The sequence below is a fragment of the Cuculus canorus genome, chromosome 4 (assembly GCF_017976375.1).
Source record: "Cuculus canorus isolate bCucCan1 chromosome 4, bCucCan1.pri, whole genome shotgun sequence".
NCBI classification, from domain to species: Eukaryota; Metazoa; Chordata; class Aves; order Cuculiformes; family Cuculidae; genus Cuculus; species Cuculus canorus.
The window spans coordinates 18,739,524-18,762,301 of NC_071404.1; the positions used below are offsets into that span (position 1 = coordinate 18,739,524).

At 35.9% G+C, this 22,778-nt stretch overlaps 1 protein-coding gene across 13 annotated transcripts in view; it reads left to right on the forward strand.

Annotated features, from left to right (window-relative positions):
* Positions 1–22,778, forward strand: part of SLIT2 (slit guidance ligand 2) — a 256,360-nt gene that overhangs the window by 18,224 nt on the left and 215,358 nt on the right. For all 13 annotated transcript variants that reach the window (XM_054065264.1, XM_054065267.1, XM_054065268.1 and 10 more), the window contains exon 4: positions 2,099–2,170. In XM_054065264.1, coding sequence (XP_053921239.1) covers positions 2,099–2,170 — 72 coding nt within the window. The remainder of the gene's footprint in view (positions 1–2,098; positions 2,171–22,778) is intronic.

Consider the following 22,778-nt stretch of genomic DNA (forward strand, 5'->3'; position numbering starts at 1 on the left):
CCCTTAAACACCTCCAGGGAAAGTGACTCAACCACCTCCCTGGGCAGCCTGTTCCAATGCCCAATGACCCTTTCCGTGAAAATTTTTTTCCTGTTGTCCAGAGAATTCTGATGTCCAAAGAAAATGTCTATTGTTAAATTATCTTATTTTGAAAATGCGGTAGATCCAAACCCACTAAAATATTTCACTTCCCTTTTTTATGTAGGTAAGATTTTCTTATAAAACAATGGTCAAATTGGAAGTCTTCCACTGATCATTAATTTCTTTGTAGCTCTATTTCTTTTATATTGAAAACATTCCTTCTACTCATTTGGAAATATGACTTGCAAGATCACAATTCTGAATCTTTTGTTGTTGTTGGATTAAGTATTTATTTCTTCCTAAACTGCATCTTCATTCCTCTCACTTCGCCCAGTACTATAGTCCTTCATTTTCAGGATCTGAATTCTTTTAATCTTCTAAATGTGATTGAAATTTCACCTGCTTAAAGAAATTAGAATTTCTGATGTTTGAATAAAAAGGAACCTGACATTAAATCTGGAAACGTAGGTATATCTAGATCGCAAAAGGCTGTTTTCTTACTGTTTGAAAGGTGGGAGCGAACCTGTGGATATGTAAGGATCTCTTTAGGATTATGTTGCTCTTAACAGTAGTCATACTGACCTTCAAAGGAGCAATAACAAATTGAACTAAAACTAGATCTTGAGTTTGTTTATGAAAAATTTATGGGAAAAACCTTTATGTTGAAAAGACTCTCAGATGGAGTAGTGCTTAGGAAAAATAAGCCCCAAGAGGCTAAATAGGTTTAATTGTTTGAATCCAGCCCTAAGACTAGCAAAGAAGAAATTCTGAAGCCTTGTGAAATTGTAAAACTTAATTTTGTAAAACTGCTGTCCAGTATCTTCCTTTTTCAACTTGTCCAATGTCTTGTTAGCAGCCTAGTAACATATGTAACATAACCACAGTGAGACTAAAGTAAATATCAGGTAATACAATGCAGTCTGATATCTAGGGATGCCTTAGAATTAGTGTTTTGAGAAGCACTGTCCAGTGCAAACTGGGTGTTGTGATGACGTTTATGGAATGATGCAATTTTTTCATTCTTTAATTTGCTTGAATGGCAGGTGGCATGTATGGTCCATTGTTTAAAAACAACCAAAACCTGTTTTGAGATTGAATTATTGAGTGGTACAACTCCGCGCTCCACTGTCACTTACATTAGAAAGAATAATCTGTACTGTATCTTTTAAAAAAAAAGATGATGGAATATATTTGTCTTGACTAGTGGTTTTTCTGTTGCCTGTGGCTATACTATGGTGGTCTTTGAGTTTATCACCTCAAACTAAGCAGGTTTGATTGTGGTCAGCGTGTTCAGTGAAAAAGTTCATGGACAAGTGGATATCTTCCACATTCCAGTTGCAGTTTTTCTTTTCTGCTGTACTATGTGCAACAGAATGAGTTTTATTTGTGTAATTTAACTTGCTTTTAGTGTATCTTTACATCTATAGAAAGAAAGCTATACAAAAAAAACCCCATCATGCCAAATATAAGCTGTGACTCTTTGATATTTCCTGACTTTTATTTGATCAGGGTTTCTGTAACAGTTTTCTCTGCTTTTCTAATTAAACAGGTTGTATGGATCTTTAGATACATTACCTCATTACTGAATTAAGGATATGTGTTTGATATATCTTCTCCTGATCCTTTTCATGATCACAAAAATGTTTTCCTCATTATACCAAGAGGAACACAGAGCTGGTGAGGGATTGAAGTTACACTGCTGAATTTGGATTTTCAGTTTTCTGGTTGTTTATGCGGGATAGAGTCCTGACTTACTGATTGATTCACAGTAAAGAAATAAAAAATCTTTCATAAAATAGGTTATTTGGTCGGTTGGGGAAACCAGAAAATGTAATTAGTCCATGGTAGATTTACTGCTGGACCATGTCTCCGCTAATGGACCAGCATTACATAGCATTTCTGGTCTTTAAAATTGGCTTGTAACAGCACTGGGATGCCTTCTCAAAGTGGTTGCATTGCATTACTGCAACACTTTACTTGTAACTTAACACAACTTTTTTTCTTTTTCTCTCTAAAGGCGCCTAAACAGAAATAACCTCCAGTTGCTTTCGGAACTGCTCTTTCTGGGGACGCCGAAGTTATACAGGCTGTAAGTAGTCACCACTCAATAACTACTATTCTGGAAAAATTGGAATTGGTCTGTTATTCTGTCTTGCTTAGGGTTTTTTTTTGTGGTTTTTTTTTCCTCAAAAAGGGCTAAAATGTACCTAGAAACATTGATCTTTTATTTAAGCCAAGTGCCTTCTTTGACTGGTTGGAATTTTGTTTTTTAAATTTAGGTTAGATGCTGACAGTTATGAGACAAAATACTGTTTCAACCATTCCCATTTCTGTAATGAAGTTTAACTGAAAGAATAATTTGGCTTTACTTTTCTTCTGTTTCTGTTTGGGTTTTTTTGGTTTTTGTGTTAAAATAAATAAGCAATGTGTATGGAGATTCTGACCCAGGGATATAGCACTTCAGTTTTGTGTTCTGTTTTGTGGCTGTGCAAACTTGACCAGAAGAATCAGTGTTGGCAAATTGTAGGTGTGTGGAGAAGTCTCTCCTGCATCCCCTCAGAAAACAGAGGCAGTAACTTAAGCTTGAGCAGAAAAAAACCCTATGAAATGTTTTAACTTAAAACTATGTCAGATCTGATAATGGGGTTATGTTCTGATTGTATTCTTCAGTTTGATAATACTTTACTCTTGGCAATATTTTAATATTTTGACTCATTGACCCTTTTAAGAATTCACTTATTTCTGTTGCAGTAAAAATGTTGAATGAAGTTTAGATACTGATTTCTGTATGTAAATATGTGATCAGTTCTTGTAACTAAATATCAAGATATCTTTAAGTTACAATAAGTGGTATGGAAGGCAAAGGAGGTTACATGCTTAAGTAGGCTTTGAAAAGATGATACAAATTCAGCCATGTTTTAATAAGATACATATTTCATACGCTTCTTTGTACTTCAGGTGAGATTTCAGGTGTTGAAATTGCTGATCGTATTGAGTTTCATTCCTTGTGTGCTTTGGAAATTAAAAAGAAAAGGAGTGAAGGTGGAGGAAGGTGAAGTTCCTCTAATTTGTTTCCACTTTAGTATGTGGAACTTAAAAACAAATTTTATAACGAAGCTTTTATTTCTAGGAGTTGATTTCTGTTTTAATATTGTGAAATGATAGTTTTTCCCCTTCTGTCATGGTAATATGAAATGGTAGAGTGAAAATGGCTCTATTAGTGTAAACACTTAGTTCTGTGTATTTTTCTTTCTTTCTTTCTTTCTTTCCTTTGTATATATATTTTGTTTCCAGAACCTCCCTGTTGATGCAATGAGTTGTTAAATTACTAGGCCAGAAAGCTCTTGAAGGCTTTTGTTCTGACAAACAAATATTTTACTCTACTGTAATGTTATAATATATTCATACATAGTTTAATATATTAACAGTTGAGTCTCTCTTATAATTTCCATCAGCCAGGATAAAGATATTACTTCCAGCAGGAAGAAAACTGAAGGGGATTTATGATGATTTTATTATTTCACCTATAGTGTAATGGTTGTTACCTAAATTCAAATAAAATAGGAATAAGCCATAATTCACAGGCAGAGAATGGATGCATGCTTCAGGCAAAATCATACTTGAATACATTTAATTCAGAATTGCATATTTGATAGATGCTAGTGTAATATCTATAATAGCCTTTGACATAAAGCACACAACTGCTCATAGTGTATATGGTGGAAAGTAAGAGATCACTGGCTTCACGGTATTAAATTTCCTCTGCCTAAGGGTTATTGTTGATCAGACCATGAAAGTGAATGTCTGGTTAAGTGTATTCATGCTTAAAAGAAAATATGAGTGATACTGAAAATTTACAGTCACTTAACACTAAATTTGTAATTAAAAAAAGTCAGATGATCAAAGGGATTGATGCTAGTTAAATGTTCTTGGTTTTCTGATTATATGTAGCTTGATCACTATGAAGAGAATAAAATGATTTGATTTTTTTTACATGTATCATTGTATATGTTCGTATGTATTTACATCCAAATAAATATATTTCTAAGGAGAAATAAAGTTTTCTAAACATGGTCAATAAAATATATATGCTTTGGTTTTGGTATTTATTTTTGGCATTTATCAGCTAATCGAACAGTGTGTGTGCTGCAAGCTTTCGACATACTATTGAGCTTCTGTGAATAATAATTACCATTTGACCCTTGGCTGTAAATGAGATGCCAGGTGAAGAAGCACATATGCTTGTTGTGTAGCCTAAATGCAATATAAAAGAAAGAGGGTACACTGTATATGAATTATGATTAGACACAGTTGGTTGCCGCCAGCGGCTGGCTATGCTTTCCCTTTGCTGTCTGCTCCAATTTCTATTTGGATGGGTTGAGAGAGCACTGCGTGTTCAGGTCAAGATGTTTGCCTAGAAATAGTAGTACAGTTGCAGCTGTGTTTGCTGGAGCAGGAGACTAGTTTAAATAGTGTTACCATTTATCCAGTCCATTAACAGAACTCTGTAAAATAATACCAACTCTGCATAAACTACAGGACAGTGTAATAAAATTACAAGCACTTGTTGACAGATGGAAAGTGTAAGTAAAGGGGAGCTGTAGGTTGAGTGTTTAAAAGAGGCACTGCATTATTTTCTGTGTCTAAAGATACTTTTCAAAGGTAGTTAAATCATTATTTTTTTCCCCCAGTTTCTTTGTTTCAGATATAGCAGCCTTCCAAGAAATCTCCTGGAACTAGTTAAAATGGATAGTTTTAGTCAAAGCAGAAACTGATTTTTCCCATTAAGAGTTGTCTGCAAAGGTGTTTTGACTTAAATACTCCAGTAGGAAGTAGTTAATGCTAATAATAGCATAAGTAGCACTGTAGAGTATATTAATCTTACCTTGCAAGGTATCTTTCAAAGCAAAATGTACATGAACCTCTGTTTTGATCCAATACTGTTGAAATAAAGGTGCTGTTGTAACTCCCCTGAGGTGATAGAAGTCCTTGTTCAACAAGTATTTATTCTACAAGAACGGGATCTGTTGTTTTCAGCGACCTGTATGCCCATTCACACTAACTTGTCTGGCATTGGCAGTGGTACCTTAGTACGGAGAACTCCTACAGCCTAGTGAGTGCTTATCTGAGGCAAATAGATTCTGACTGCTTACTTTGGCTGGTTAGATCACAGTTCATTGATTACTGTTTGCTGCAGGACACCAAGTGCTGGACCCAAAGCTGTTTGAAAATTCAGTTTCAAAGGATACCTTTATTAATCAGTAGCATGTAGATATTGTTGTATTCCATGCACAAAGCTTGTGCGTTTTGATTTACATTTCTTGCACTTGGAATAAGGTTAAATTTCCTTACTGACCAATACTTGCTGTTTAAGTTAGGCAATATTAGCTTTGCAAAAAAAAAAAAATCTTTCCAGTGTATGTGATCTGCTATTAGATACATTTTCACTCTAATATGTATACTTGAAGATATATATATATTGTGAATAAGATGTTTCTCCTTTTAGGGAAAAGTAAACCTTAATGCAGTCTTTAGTACTCAGTTTTGAGTTGTATGTTAGTCACTTTAATTATTAGCTTCTAGGAAGTTTTTCTTTTAAAGAAAAAAGCTTAAACCTTAAAAAAAAAAAAAAAAAGAAAATTATCTTAGGCCGGAACAGCAGCAGCAGCAACAACAGCAAAACATGCTGTATGGGGGGCCCTTGCAAAAATTCCTCCTGAATTAATTTCTGCCAGCTATGATTAAAGTGTATGGTACTAGATGTGTCAGACACCATAGTTCTCGGCTTCATTTTACTCTTGGCCTCTTTGGCCCCTGCCACAATAAATCCCACAATGGTTAGTCAGGAATTGCAGGTTACAGTTGCCAGGGTTACCGTTGTCCGGTCAGACCAACATCATTACTCATCCAGCCTGCTACCCCAAGTGCTGCTGCCTGTTCCCGACACAGGGAATGCTGCTAGAGGCAGATGCAAAGAGGAGGAAAGTTCTCCAGGCAGCTCTTGGGCCTGGTTTTCAAGATACTGCAGGGGAGCCTGTGATTTGTGTAATTTCAGTGTAGTTTTGTTTAACCTTTGCCAAAAGGAAAAAAAAATATATATATATATATCAGATAGGAATGAAAAAAAGAGAAAAAGCTGGTGCATGTAAGATACTAAGACTACTTCTGAAGCATTTTTTTTTTTTTTTTTAAGTGCTGGTCTCCTTATCGTCTAAGGTAGCTGCTTTTGAGGCTTAGTTTATGGTTTTGCCTTATCCTTTTAGCAGTAATGATGGCAAGTGAGACGGCAGTAATGAATTAGTAGAGAGGATATTTATCTGCAATCTGAATAACAGTCTGGAGAAATTGATCCATAGAAAAAACACTTACTACCCCAAAGCCTCTGACATCTCATTCCAACTGCAAAAAGGTGGCTCAGGATGTTAAATCCAATGAGGAGCAAGAATAAGTTTCCCTTTTTCAAAAACGGTATTGATGAATCTCTCTCCTTTTGTGAGTAGGTGGTTAAAGTAACTGCTGGTTGGTAAGGGTAATGGTTAGGTTTCCAAAGTTGTATATGCTACAATGCTCCACCTTTTTTTCAGAAATGTACTGAATGTGAAGCAATTTAAGATTTATTGGAACATGAATTGAAAAGACACCTCGTTGCTCTGTCCTTCCCAGGAAAGTATATTGAGTTTTAGTTTTTATAATTTTTTTTATGGAGCATTCTGGCAGCCTGCATGGAAGGCAACTTAATTTTTTTTTCTTTGTATGATAGATTTGAATAGAAACAAAATGTGTTCTGTACATTGCATTCATCCTGCTTGTGGTTTCATTTCTTGTATTTTTTCTATAACAGTGACTTAGTTCAAATTCAAGAATGTTTAAATTGTTTCATCAAGGCAATTAATAGGTTAATGAACAGTAAAGCTGGTAAGAACACACCAAGTCTAAGTTAGTTTTTAATTATTAGCATTATTTTATGAGCATCACTTTTGAATGGTGACTATTGTTCTTAGAAAATATGTATCCTCCATAATTATTTAGTTAAGAGATACTGCATATAGTGTGTGTATAAAATAAATACACAGTTTTGGCTTTGTGTATTTTAAGTCAGTAGTTAAAAAGGAATCTCTGATTTCACATATGAGTGATTACTGCTCTTTCTTGCAGTTTTGAAGCACCATTATCATTGCTTTGCTATGTTGGTGTGCTTTTACTAATATAAGGTCCTATTGCCCCAGTCTAGAATGTTTTCAGCGTGAATTTAGTCCTGTGTGCTACAAGTCTACCACCAGTTACAGTTCTCCGAGTTTTATTTTTGCTATAATTGCAATCCATAGATAGACAGGACTGTCTAAATATAAAAGAATTAATAGGTAATAAAAAGATGCTTATTAAGGTTCATTACCTGTAAGAAGAAACTAAAGTAAATAAAAACATGTTGCTTGTGTGCTGAGCATTAATACCTTTTCTATGGCACTTATTTCTGGTGTGGAAGTATGGGAAATAAACTTTTGTAAGACGTAATGACTGTTGCTTCTGTCATCTGTTTATTTTTAATGTAGAGAGAAAAGTGGATTAGGAGCTTTATACAACTTGGCTTGCTTCTACCTTCAGGTCTCCTTCGTTACGGTGTTTCAAAAAACTGTGGTCACCCTTTATAATGTAGGGAGCTAAACAAAATTACAGCAAGAAGACATTTTAGAGGCTTTAGAAGTGCTACAAAAACTTTTACAATTCATCAGGCGATTTATTTTTTCAGCACTGGAACAAGAATTGTATATATATGCATTTGAAGTACAACTTGCAGCAGTTATCCTAGCAACAGCAAACACTCAGCCTTAGATTTAGCTGAGTAAAAGTGTAGTGGAACCGGAATGAACTTTTGAAATGTACTCAGAAAAAAAAGTAACAAGTATTATCACTGTGCAATTATTGCACTTCAAACTTCACTACGTTACTCTTCCTGCGATTTGCTTTAGAGTTTCTTAATCTCCAGGCTTTTAATGAGTTATGTTTGCTTTTGCATTTACACAGCACCTGCAGGGATGCTGTGCAGGAAAAAAGTGGTGTACCAAATAAATATACAGAACTCAGATTAATTGTTGTTACTTAAAGTAAAAGTTTTTAAAATTGGAAATAACTTTTTTTCCCATGAAACGGCTTTCTCAAGATGGATGTTTGTGTTTTTAATTTTGAGATAATTGGGAGGTGTTTTTAAATTGCAGTTAAATTTGCCTTTATTTCCTTCATTGTAAAAACATAATTTAATGGGGTTTTTTTACAAGCAAGATTTCCTTTGCTATGGGATAAAATGGCAAATTGGATGGACTTCTGGGGCTGTAAGTTAGTTCTGCTACAGGGTAGATCACTAAATCTTTACATAATCTGCATTAGCAAGTGATATAGTTAACTAATTTTACTGACAGTTATCTGTGGGTATACTTGTAACTATTGTTTTTTCCTTAGAACAAACACTTCAAAACTGTTCATAGTTGCTTTTAATCTTAATTTGAAAATCCTGTTAAGCACGAAGGAAACAAAAGTATGGCTTAAGGCAGTTCTTCTCGACCAATAGAAATACCTGTGGCATTCAAAGTTTTTTATGCTATTAAGTGTTGATATTTAAATGTCTAATGTGAAAACACGAATCATATTAATTACTGAACTTGCTCAAGCTATAGCACTTTTAAAATAATGTGGTGGTATTCACACTGAAGGATCTGCTTTAGCTATTATGGTTTTGTTACCTTGACCTGTTTGGCTCCAAGCATAAATAATTATTCTCTGTATTTTTATTGACATGTTAGCTGTCAAGGAGAACAGAGGTAATTGCTTAATTGCTTTTTAATATGAAAACTAAAGTAACTGAGTTTGGATCACCTGTAACCACATTAGTCTTCAGTCTGAATCAGTCCCTGAGTTGTTCCTGGAGAGTTAGCCTTGAAAACTTTGGTAAATTGTGATACAGAAAACCTTTTAGGCAGGGGTTAAGTAGGAAACTGGATCTCAGTGAGGGAAGTAATGAAAAGTAAAAAGGCATGTCAGGAAATACCATTATTATGTCGTGCAGAAACATGGTGTGAAATGTTATAAAGAGGACATTTCTAAGTCTCGTCTTGCAGAGAGTGGACATATAAGTGCAGCCGTGTCATCTTGATTAAAAAAAACAAAAGAGAATAGAAAAGAGGGATGGATCAGGCCAAGGGAAAATGTGCAAGTATAGAGGCTTGTCCCTATGATAGTAGGTTTCTTCTGCGAGTGGAAGATTAAAGCCTAAAATAACTGAATAGCTGAGAAAAGTCCTAAGAAAAGTTGATTGCTTCCCCTCCAACAGTTCCAATTGATTGAAAAAAGCCTAATTTAAAGTTCTGTTTGTTCTGTGTCTTAAACCATCAGAATTTTCTTTTAGATCTGGGGGAATGCTCTGGAAGAGAAAGAATCCAAGGATAAAAAGTCATTGCAGGCCAACAATTGTTCCTAATCCTCACAAAATGCTGCAGAAATTAAATTTATTCTTTATTGCTCTAAGTGTTACCTAGGTCACTGGGCGATGGGAAAATTGAACTGGAAGTCGAGTAGGCACAATCTTTGTTTTGTGTCTAGATGCTTAACCTTAGACACGACAAGGCATCTTAGTGTGTTGTGGGAACTTGGTTCAGAGTATTAACACCAGGACGTTTATTACCCTGGATTTATAATAGGCTATGCTGTCAGTAGATGAAAATGTCCTGTTTACATTTCGGTGTTAAATGATCATTTAATTAACACCTCAGGAAAAAAAAAAAAAAAAAACTTGTGAAATTCTTAGCAGCTTTTATTGTTGGTTTCCTTGGAGGTTTTAATATCCAAGTTAGGCTGCAGTTGCTTCTATGAGTACAGCTAGAAAAGACATTTATGAATGTAGTCAAGAAGGACAGACAGTTTAACCCCTGTTGACCTTTCATCCTGAATGTTGATTTATATAGCATTTTAAATGCACTGAATTTGTTTTAAAGCTTCTCTCAAGCTGCTCACAGAGCATTCAAATAACACATGTATTTTTCGTTTTAGAAATATTCCCTAAGTGTACATTCTTATAAAGAACATAGTTTGTTTTCGTAGAAAATTGCTACTTATATAGAAGACATCAATGAGCATTTTGCGGTAGAAAAAAAGGATATTGTTTTGCCAAATTTGTCTACATATTCTCAATAAGGAAAAAAGGAGGTTTGAAACAGACAAAACATCATGCACTGGTTGTAGTAGCTACCGTCTGAATTCTTCAAAAGGAATAGGAAATTGGCAGGGCAAACTACATTATTACAAAAATGCATATCCACTTTAGCCAGCACAGATCTACTTTCATATGTTCCGTTGTATCAAAGTCAAGGCTATCCAAGAAGCTTTAATTTGCTCTTGGTGCTTAATAATGCTTTTTGTTGTAATGTTGATCTAAAATGCTTTTTGCGAATGATATTGCCCTACAAAGCATATCTGAATAGTTTTTTCGCATCCTAGAGCTATAGCTAGATGAAATGCTTGTTGTTAGAGAGCAGCTGCTCTTCAACTGTGTTTTTATAAACACATTGTAGTAAAAATGAAATTATGTAGGTTCAGAGATTTTGGGGGTTTGGAAGGTTGTGTGTTTGAGTCTCTGCTTAGGGGATAAAACTCCAACTTTAAAGCATGTTAATACATTAATAATAAAACTCAGCATAACTTAACTCAATTATTGATGACTGAAAAAGATTTTTTTGCATACTTTTTGTTTTTGCTGATGATCGTGTCCTTTACACACATATATAACTGAGCTGAAAAACTTAGGAATCTGCTGATACAGTCAGTGTTCCTTTTCTCCTCACAAATGACATAAACCATCCAAAACTTGATGAAATATTGCAGCTGCAATGTGAGTTCTATCTGCCAGTGGGATCTCAATGCTTTTAAAGCTCTCTGAATGTATTTATTTTGTTGAAATTTAATATTCAGATAGAGACTTCTCAGAGGTACTTGCATTTGCTTTTGTCTGAAATATTTGACCATTTACAGTTAAAGCACTGTATTGCCATTTGAGTATGTTTTTCAGTATTTTTAACTGAAAAAAAATCTGCTGTATCCATTTCTTGAACTGATGTGTCAGACGAAGGAGTACTTAGGATAGATAAGAGAGGCTTACCCGGTACCATATTTAGATTATTTTCTTCGCTTCACAGTTCTGGTAGAGGTTTTAGGTTTGCTGAACTGGTGAGTGATTAAGATGAGTAGCGTGTGTAGGAAGACATAGGCTAAACTTTCCATGCAGACTGACAGATTTCAGCTGAAAGTATGTTGAATTGCGTGAGACTCGGATTCCTGGTGGGCAGATCACATCGATTAAGTACCAGTTAAAGGGACTCTCATTATGGTAAGGTGAAATGTGCAATATTTGGTCTTAAAGAGAAGAGCTGAAGCAAAGGCTGCAGCGATGAACAACCCAGACTGTTGCCCTGATCCTTGTAGTTGTTGTAAGAGTGCCAGGGCCAGGGCTGCCTGTTTTATTTGGGAAAGGCTGCTTATGAATGCTGAGCGGAGTTTATTCTCTCCCTCAGACACTTGAGGGGCCTGCTCTGCTAATGGCTGTTCAGACCCACCTCGTGGGGAATAAAGCTGGGACTTGCTGAACTCTTTTCATCCTTACAGCCAAGCCCAGGTGCAGGCCCTCCCTGGCTCAAGGGTGTTTAAAGTACCGTGTTCTGAAGGCTGCTTTCCATGGCTCTTAATCTTTAGGGGGAAGAAAAAGGGGGCTGAAATGGCGGGGCAAATCTTTTGGTTAAGTACTCCTTGAGGATTTGCAGTGTAATACGTACAAGAGACAAAATCTTGCCTCATTCTTTTCATTTCCCCTTCTGTCCAGAGAGTTCAATGACATTTTTATTTTTCCTGTGAATGTGTAGTCCGTACAGTTGCAAGGAAGGGCTGCTCGTACTTTATAAGGTAGCATGTACGAGGAGAGGTTTGACGTGAGTGTTTAGTGCTTTTAGTACTTTAATTCAGGGGAGATAGAAGAAGCAGCAACTTTTTCCCTTTCTGTGGATTTTTGTAGGAGTGTTGGATAGCTGGAAGAAGTTTAGATAGTTGATTGACCTTGAAACTGAAAAGGTTGCATTTCAAGTTTAAGACCCATAGGGAAGGGTTGCAAAGATAGCATAACAACTAATATAGTGAAGGGGCGTTTGTAGTAGCTGCTTCTCAGAGTGTAAAGTTACAAAAGGTTAAATGGAAAGAAAAGAGTGTAAAAGTGAGAGAAAAAAATCTGAAAAGCTTAGCAAACTGTGAAGTTATTTATATGAACTAAAAAAAAATGTACTGAAACACAGACTCGTGCATATTGCAGGAAAGCAATGAACACTTTCTGAGACTGGTGAAAGTTCCTCTCTGGTCCTTAATACTCATACATCAGTGTTAAATATAGTCCATGTTTAATTAGTTCTGTCGTGTTCTGGTTTGTTATGGATTGTGCATTCTTTGTAAAGCAGATGAGACTGACTTCCTTCCTTGATTTTAGTCATGTGTCTGCAAATTCAGTAGAGCAAATACTTCTGTGTAACTCTCCTATGCTATAACTTGTTAGAGCAATGGTATTCCTCTCATCATTTAAGACCCCACAATAGAAGAACAAAATTAAAACACCACTCAAAAAAAACCCAAAAATCACAGTTGGTTCACAGTTGTTTGTTGTTTTTTTTTTAAATAAAAAACTAGTCTTACAAAGTGGAGAGTTTACCAGATCAATGTAGGAGTGCTTTGCTGCTGTCTTCAGTACAGTGTTCGTGTCAGAGTTGCAGAAGCTAAAACTTCTCATCTGACACAGAATGCAGAGATGTTGTCTCGTGGCTAAATTTTAGTTGTGTATGTAGGTTTGGTATATGTCAAATTTAAATTCCACATAGAAAAAAGAATCATAACCATAGTGTTCTTGTTCCCTTGGCTTACCAGTGAGGGTAGCCAGATATTTTCAGTTTTGAGGGCCTAATTGCCGAAGTAGATCATCTTTGCCCTTCTGACTAAAAAGTGGCTTTATCTGTGCAAAAAAGAATCTTTCACCATGTCATAAGACTTCTTGGGCTAGGAAATAATCAGGAAATTGTATGATTGTTTTAAGATCCAAGATGAAGGTTACTGTTAGTTGAAACTCTTCATCTAGCATGCCTTATGTTAATAGAAGAATTTTAAAACATGCAGGGTATTGTCACCTTTACTTTGAAATCTCACATACAAAATCAGGTTCAAAGCTGCTTGGGTATGGCCAGTTGTGCCACATACTGTTAATGTTTTAGATAAGGTGCTGGGCTGAAGTATTTACTGTTAGGTCTGTTGTTTTGTAGCCTGATTACTGATCTGAACTGTGTAAACTGCACACCAGTAAATTTTGTTAGAGGAAATAACACTAAGGGGGTTGAATAATAAATAAAGTATGCCAGAATTGTTTATCCTGTGGATACGGACTGGAGAATGTGGAAAATGCAAAATGCTTAGGGCAAATTCAAGATTGCGATCACTGGGGAGAAAAGTATTGTAAGAGACTTAATGATAATAATAGCTATGTAAAAGTACAGTGCAGCACGGAACAATAAGATCATGCAATACAATGCACATGTATCAAAGACACTGTAGGAAGTGGAAAAGAAAACATTTTTTACTATGTTGTGTAGTTTTGCAAAACCAGTAGAAAGGTGGGTTGCTTTTCAAACTCACGTTGTGGGATGTTCATTTCAAATGCATTTTTTCCATGTTCTTGCCACATAAAAACATTTTGCTAGGATTTTGGCTAAACTGAGTTTTTGTCTGTTCTTCTAATCAGGTTGTGAAACCTGTTGTGTTGGGCTTTTTTTTTTTTCTCTCTCTTCAGCCAAATGACATAAAACTGATATGGATTTGAGTTATGGGGAAGGATTTAAAATGACTCTGTGCTGTTAGCTTAGTTATGTAAGACTGGACTCATGGAAGGAAGGCAGTATTGTGTGTGTGCGCATATATGGGGGAACAAAGAGCGAAACCGGGAGGAATGTAATTGAATTAGGAGGTTGATTGGTCAAGAAAAGATTTCTGCAGCAAGTTGCAAGTCTTTGAGATGGGTGACCTAAGAATGATCATTTGACATACATTCAGTACTCTAGTTAAAATACAAGTAATGCTGCCAGCTATGTGAATTCTTATTAAAGAAACAGAACTTGACAGACTGCTAGAATTATAAATTCAGAAGATGTAACATTTATGAACAACGGTGGATGTTGGATTTTCACTGTAGCAGCAGGAAAACAAAGCTTTTGTTGCCATTAATTTTATTCATTGCTGATCTTCTAACCACAGTCTTACAAGCAGTCTTCATAGTGATTTTATCCGCAAAGTTGCTGAGTGGGGATAATGGCCTAATTCTGATTTGCAATAAGAGAGCTTGCACTACTGCTTCATGTAATGTATTTGACGAGGATGGTGAAGTGGTGTCAGATGCAGCAAGCTTTGCTAACAAGCAGTAGTTCCCATACCTAGATAGACCCTAGACTGAGAGTTGGTATTTTGAAATATCAAAAAGCTAACGTTTACCCAGAAGTGGCAAATGCCATATTAGGAAGCTACTGATTTATCTTCTCATTCAGGGAAGATTGTCTCATAATACCTGCGGATTATCACGTTAGTTTGTAATGTTGGATTCAGTCTAGAGAGCCTTTCAGTGCTGGTGGAAAAGGGTTGAAGTGTTATCAGCATATTATTTCAGTTACTTGCTCTAAAGAAATTTAGATTAAGGTACACAAGAACTGTTGCACATTTTAATAAACACAAGTAGAAAACATTTTGTATTTGAAAAAAAATCATATGGTTATGTTACTGTTCCTATAAAAGACATCAGAGTTTGTTTCCTGAAATAAAGCACTCTTAGCATAATGACTTAGTTTTGTGTATTCCCTGGAATAGGAGTTTGAATGTTCATAACTCTGCCTTTCATGCATGCAGGAAGGTGTTTGTGTGTGATAAAAGCAACAACAAAAAAAAAATCCCTTGAAGAAACAAAAAGTAACCCCAGTCTCTAAGAAACAGTCACAGGGAAAAACAACGAAGCTGGAGATGCTGGTCTTGAAAAGTTTTCTTTGACTTTGGCCAAGAGAAAGTAGTTAGAAAAATATTATTGGTATCCATTAAATTTTGCATTATTTGATGAATTAAAAGTGTACATTTTGAACTAAATATCTTTGTATAGATAAAAAGAATGTGATGCTATAGTTGCAGATTATGGTTCTTTAGAAATGTAAAGCTATTTGTCTACGTACTTTGTTGAAAATGGAACTTTAGTTAATAGATTCCTGCAACAGTATTCAGTGATTGTTTTGTAAGAAAGTCTGCTGTTCTTAATCTCCTTTCTTCAGTTGCATATTTTAATTATAGTTGTATGACTATTTGTCCATTGTGTTTTATTTTGGCTTCTAAACTTCGAATGATTTTCCAATTAGCTTGCTAAATGTGTATGTTGCAGAAAACTTTTAATGATGTGACATGGATTTGGCAGGAAGTTAGACAAAAGGGGAAAGTAGTTTTGGTATGGTGAAAGGAAGATACAGGCAGATAATGATCAATGTATCCATGCTGCTCAAGTGTTTGCTCAACACTTTAGTACTCCAGGGTTAATGAATTTGCCTGAATCTGCTAGGAATCTCTTTCCTTCTAAATTAAGATATGGAAAACCCTCAAGATATGGAACACCCTGCATCTATTTTCTGTGGGTATAGATAGGAGAAGAAACAGTGTACACAGAGAGCTATGACAAGGAGTTACAAAGCCAAACCAAAACAAGGAATAAACTTGGAAAATGTTTCAGTTTAAGTTGGGTGGTCCAGAAGAAGATTTAGAGGATGTTCTGAACTTGGTTTCAGTTCCTTACCAGAGGAAAATATTGTATAACCAGAAATCACATTTTAATTGATGCATTGTTTTGCTTTATCCTTAATTATAATATCCTGCTGGGTGTAGTTTTATCAGCAGTGCTTTTGAGATTTTGTAATGTTTAGAGAGGATTACACTGTGCGAAACTTTCCAAATATGAGATTATTTAAGAAAAAGAAACGTGTTGTGAATTAACTGTAGTTCTGAAAAGGAACATGCTAAGCTTTTGGGTGGGTGTATGTTAAAGTGTGTATGATAAGTATGTTTTTTTTAGTCTGTTTTATGCTTTTTGGTATGCTCTTCAATGTTAGATTGAAGATGTGAATCTGTAGCTGCTCCAGAAAGTATGAACTGTAAACGGAAAGAGGGAAATATCCCTTTGTGCTGAAGTTTTATATGGAATTGCTACTTTGAAAAAAGCCTAGGTAGTGTTTGAACACATGGGAATTTCTTAAAATAAACACAGCTATGAGGGGAAAATGTGATAATGACTTGATGTTGATGAGTGTCTGCTGTTACGGGTCCAGTGAGATGCAAGTGCCAACACCCCAACCTCTACACCCTGATCCAAATTGTAACAAAGGAATTTGGCAGCTCTTATGCCTTTATGTGAGTCTATTACCATGGCTATGAAGATAAATAGTTCCGAAGTGGAAATACTAACAAATACTTAGTCATTTCCAAGCAGATTAGAAGTTAAAATAGCCATACTATAGGAACAAAGATAAATAGGAAATATATCTATTGAGTATGTATGTTCCATTCCAGTTTCCCTGGGCTGGTTCTTCCTTTTAAAAATCAGTGTATTTGTATTTGTAAAGGTCAAATCCCAATTTCTTATTTTCTTCCAACTTCTTTCCTGCTCTTCCCCTCCTATGACTCTCCTCTTATGCAAACATCAGCCCTGATTAAAGCCTAAACCTTGCTGAAAATTTTCTGTACTGAATTGTAGACTGAGCTGCCCGATAACATAAACTGTCTAATAAAGTGCAAGAGTTCAGATTTATTCTCAAGGGCAGGCTCCCCCTTGTGGGTGTTGAGCCAGTTACTTCCTTGTCTTCCATGATCTTCTGAGCACACTCTAACTTAACCTGTAATTCCAAACTATCTTTTTTAATTAATATTTGTATATAATTCTGAAGTAGTTTTTTATGTCCTCAATTAGTTTTCAAGCCAGACTGGCCTGAAAACTCTTAACTCAGCAAGCGGATTTGTAGTGCGAGGAAAAAATATTGCCAAAACACAAAACTCTTAACTTTTTTGCTCTTCCTGTTTTTGATGCAACCCCATCTGCTGCTTTTGCATATAAACAATTCCCATGTAAACTAGATAGAGTAGCTTTTTCTAAATGTACTGTTTAGCTTGTCTGCTGAGTAGTTTCATATGTCCTGTAGTGGATGTCTACCATATGGTACCGATACCTGTGGTGAGGATCAGCAGTGGTGGCTGGCAGACTATTTGCCATCAGATTCTTCAGGTTCCTCTGCCAAAGGTTAGGGAAAGCTGTATTGCTTAGGTGGAATAAGGTGTCTTTTTTTTTTTTTTTTTTTTGTTTGTTTGTTTTGAATGATAATACAGGATTTTGCAGTGGAATCTGGGCTGTGGCAGAATTTAGATTTTCCAAACTTAAAATTCAGAATTTCAAGGGTAGAATTTCAAACTGTGATGAAGACAAATTTTTCTGGTCTCTCCACTTGGCCGACTGTTTCTTGCGGAGTGTTTAATGCAGCTCACTGAGTTGACTTATTTACATGGGCTTAAGAGGCTTTTCTGCTTGCTTGCTAGCCCAAGCTGAATGACTCATCTGAGATCAAGCTGTTGACAGAGGAGAGACACTTTTGGAGCTGCAGATGGCACTGCCAGCATCTTAATGAAATCTGGTACCAAGGGAAGCATATGAAAAATGTAGGAAACAATACTGTAAATTGAATGTGAATCTTGAAAAATAGTGATGTGTCTGTAGATGAAAGATGTTGTACATTTTATAGAATGACGAGGAAATCAATCATCCCCACTTTTCCACTTCCATCAGTGCCAGCCCTAGCCCTGAAGACTTCTTTATGGCCTACAATTAATTGGGCTGATGAATTGATGAAAGCAATGTCCCAGTATTTGGACATTGTCTCTGAAGTGAATGACAGTCAGGTGGTAATATGCTCACCTTTCGCAATTCAGAATTTTTCTGGTCCTTCCAGTTTCCTTCATTCCTCTCACAGTACTAGCCAGTAGGGTTATAATGTACATATATGGTATCCTGGCTGAGGGAGCTGAACTCTGTTTGTCCTTTGTCCTTAGATTATTTCATTACCTAGGTGGTGGTTGTTTGCTGTTCACAAGCGGTTTTCAATGTGGAACGTGACTCTGTAAGAAGGAAGCAGTAAGTAATGCCAACAAACAGCGCAGCCTGCATAGCGGATCAGAACCGTGGAAGCTGACAGATTATATAACTCACTTCATCTTAGATGGTCCCTCAAACATGCAGGTTGTAATTCTAGGAATCTTAGTTAGACATAAAGTATTTGTAAAACATTGCAGAGATAAAGAATTTATCTTGCATGTCTGAATTGTGTTAGGCCTTACTTACAAAATCATCATTCGTATTTGTATTTGGAGAAAGATGCTACAGTTTCTCCTGGCTATGTGGCAGATATTTTGTTTGGCCAGCTGTTACAGTTGCAGGAGTGTTTGTTCCTTCTGCTTTTAAAAGGATGGATTTTAAAATGCTGGCTTTTAAAACCTGAAACCAGAGTCACAGAATATCTCAGGGAACAGGAAATATTTCAATACCAATATTTTTTTTTTTTCTTCAACGATACAAACTCTGTCTACATATTGTAGTCAAACCCGTAATTATACAGTGTTCCAGATTAAATTTCCTGGGCAGTCAGGAGCTTTATGCTAGTCAAATACACTTCTAAAATGTTATGGATCAATGAAAGAAAAAATTGTGTGCAAAGAAATAGAGGATCATTTAATGGATGAGATATCAGCAATAATTCCTGATGACACTTGTTCTTGTATAACTTGTCAGAGCTCAGGGAATATCATGTTTAGTCATGCTTCTTCCATTCTTCAGTTATCAACTTCATCAAATTCTTGGGCTCAAAGCTTTTTGTCTTCTCAGTTTTTTCAGTGTAGTATTTTTCATCATTGCCTTGAACCTCGATTTGACCTTACATGGTGACTTGCACAGTGATCTCAGCTAATAGACATTGTGATGTCTGGATATCTGTCTTTTCTGGAGAAGATGACCTTTTCTCCTGAATAAATTTGTCTACTGCTTTCTTAATGGAAAATCTGATTAGTCTAACTTTCTTTACCATAAATGATTCCATGATGCTTTGTATAAAAACACATTTTCTTATTTGTTTCTACAGGAAGCATGAAGTGGAGGAGAAAAACAAAAATTATGTGCTGACTTTAAGGCACACATGCTTATTAATACATAATTTCTTTAAAGCAAATTGAAATAACATCTGAAATATAAACGTGTATTTTAAATAACTATAGGAGATATTTACATGTAGTTGCAGAAAGGTAGCCATGAGATTGTCTTGTTCCTTGTGCCTGTTAGTGGCTTTAATTTAATAGATTTGCTAAATGTGTTTATCAGTACTAAAAATCTAATTTACTGAGGTTTGTGAAAATGCTCCTGTATACAAAGGTTATTTGTAGAAAGCTGGATGGATTGACAGGTGATTGGCAGGCTAAACAAGTCACACTCTGTTCTGATATCCCATGTTGTGGTGCAGTGCTACAGATACCACATAAGCCTCAGGAAGTAGTTGCAATCCAATTTGTATAAAACTCTTTATGCCAATGTATTTTCACATTATTGTTAATTAGGAAACTGAGCCTACCGCTGTCGTCTTTTTCTTCCTTTCTTTAGGAAATTTCACTGTTACATTGCATTCCTATAAAGCCTCAGTATGATATAACCTAATAGTGATATATTTGTCTCTATTAATAGAAACAGCGTTGTCAAGAGGAATTTCAGACTTTGTACTTTACCATATTTGTTTCTCATAACTTTGTTCTTTTATTCTTGTCATGTGAAAAATCAATAAATGATAAAAGTAGGGTAGCACCTATTGTCCTAATCTGCCTCCAAAACAAGACACTAGCAAATAACTGTAGTTCTTAACATTCCCTAACACAGCCAGGCACGGCTGAACCTGTGTCTTACCCTCTCCTTCTCCTTGTCTTCCTCTCTGCCATGCACATGAGGCAAAGAAAACAAACCAACTCACGAAATAATGCCTTAATACTTATATTTCTTCTAGGGAGCCAGAAGGCAGCTTGCGTAAAATTTGGGGCAGTGCTGCAGTTTAATCTTGAGGTGTTGCATGGGCATGACAGGTGCACATCTACCACATCTTTCACATCTCAGGTTAAGGGGACTGGTGATGTTGTCTTTCAAACTGGATCTCTTGCTGTGAACCATGGTCCATATCTGTTTTTTGACTAGGCTTTAATTTCAAACCATTATTATCTGGCCCGGAGATTTCATCCAGTTTGTCAATTTTTTTTTTTTTTTTTCCTACTGAATCTAAACTGAATGGATCATGGCCAACTGTGTTCAGCTGTTCTGAGATTATGATAAGAAGTATTGTAGTTGGGGTGAAAACATCTGTCCATCTTTTGTGTAATGCGGTGAAGTCCAAAATTGCAAGCGAATAGAGCCTTCTCAGGATGCTGCTTTTTTAAAAAGAAACAATATGTTTAGGTTTTTACACTTAAGCATCTCTCTAATAAATGTAATGGATATTTTCACTTCATAAAAGGTCAATGTCCTGCTGTAACCTTACCTTACCTTAAGAGTTTTCAGTTGAGGATGATTAGATAGTGATCTGTGTGGTGGACTTTGCCCTAGAAGTATGGCTTTTGTAGTTCTAAGTGTTAAATGAGCCAGCACACGCTGGGGAGCTCTGTGCATAGTGCAGAGCTTATAGCTGCAAATGTTGTTATGGCTGAGTTAAAGGGAAAAGGGATTTTGGAAATAAAATCAAAACTTTGTTTCCACAGTATATACTACTACCTTGATTGGACCTGTCACCTTTTAAGAATGCTTTGTGAGCAAAACCTGCAGAATTGGGTCAGGCTTATTCTGACGCCTCTTAGGAAATTGCTGAGCAACAGTAGAGATGTCTGGAGCTCTCAAGAGGATGAAGTAGAAGGTGGAGGAGCACACTGGCATTCAGGCCTTTCCCACTCCTGAAGGAGCAAGGATGCTTCTAGCAACTGGGAAGAGGAAGGCAAACTCTAATTATTTCTGCTGCAAATAGTTTACGAGCAATCAGAGAGAGATGGGGAGAAATACTTCCTGAACATCACTGTTGAGGAAAACTAGCTTGTCATTTGTATTGCATTTTAGATGCTGAGCTTTGTCTTCGAATGTTTTTGATCCACTGTTCCTACTTCCCAAGATACAAAGTTGTACCTGTTGTAAACACCAAGAAAGAGGTGGGGGGAAGAGGGCTGAATAAATGAATTTATAATAGGGTAAGGAAGTTTTCACAAGAGATATAAAATGAAAGAGACAAATAAAACTGCATCTAGAGCTTAACTAAATTGAGAATTCACTAACTTACATGTGGAAGTTAAGTTCCAGGTGTATTTTTGTATGCTTTGTCAAGGCTCTCGGCATCTTGAGTACTCTACTTTGACGGTAGATAGAATTTATATTCAAGCATTTTTTATTTGAATCTTTCATAAAAGAACCCAAATACTTCAGTGATAAAGTGTCTATGCTTCCTATAATAGTGTGACTTGCAAAGTTAAATATTCCTTTTTCCAGAATCTAAGAATTCCTCATTGAGATAATTCCAAAATAAGAAAATACTCCTGAAGTATTTTTTGATAACTTTTCTGGCTTAATGTACATTAATGCCTCTACCATCCAAACTTATACCTTGATATGAAAGTTAACTGAATTTTTCAAAGGTTTGTTTGAGTCGATTATTAGAAGTTATCTGTAGTGTACAGTAAAGGAATTTAAGGGCTAGCAACATTTTAAAAAATGTGTGTAAATTAAGAAGATAGAATTAGTTTGGGTGTGGGTATTGGTATAGGTAATAGCTTGTATTTCAGAACAGTGCTGGAAATGCTACACATTCTTGACACCCTTTGATTCTGATAGCATTGGTCAAGTTAGGCATCTAATTGGTAAATTAATTCAGAATTCATAAACTGGGTGAAATTTAAAAACGATTTCAGAAACTGTTTTATCTGAGTTCGTAGAATCAGGTTACCTGATTCTTTGTCACCACAAGCTGTTTTCTAAATGCAATAATTTAATATTTTTAGTTTACAGAATATTTTAATTCTAGAATTTGCAAGCTAAAAAGTATTCTGCAGTCCTGTTTTCCTCATTCAGTGCCAGTTTCGTCATTTGTATTTTTGCCTGTGGAAAAGGTCACATATGTAGTACCTGGTGTCCTGTTCTAGGGAATCGTGGTCATTTTTTAGATGTTTTGTGGGAGGGTAGCTGTAGTTACAGTAGTATTTAATCTTCTGATGGCTTGTGTTAATCTACTCTTAGTTTACTCTCTGTACTGTAAAAATACCTTTAATAAAACATGACTATAAAACTACATTTCTTCCCAGTGCAGCGTGCTAAGATTCTTATCTAGGCTACAGGTTTTTTGATACAAATTTCCTGAATTCTAAAGACAGGTGGCTAATAAAGCAGATTATTGTAATTGCCACTGAAGGAATAGTTTAGATTGAAGGGGAGAGATCATTGCATTTCCTCCTGCCTTCAGTTTTCCCAATTTCCTCTTGCCGCTTCCAGAGCCCAATATACCTTCCACCTT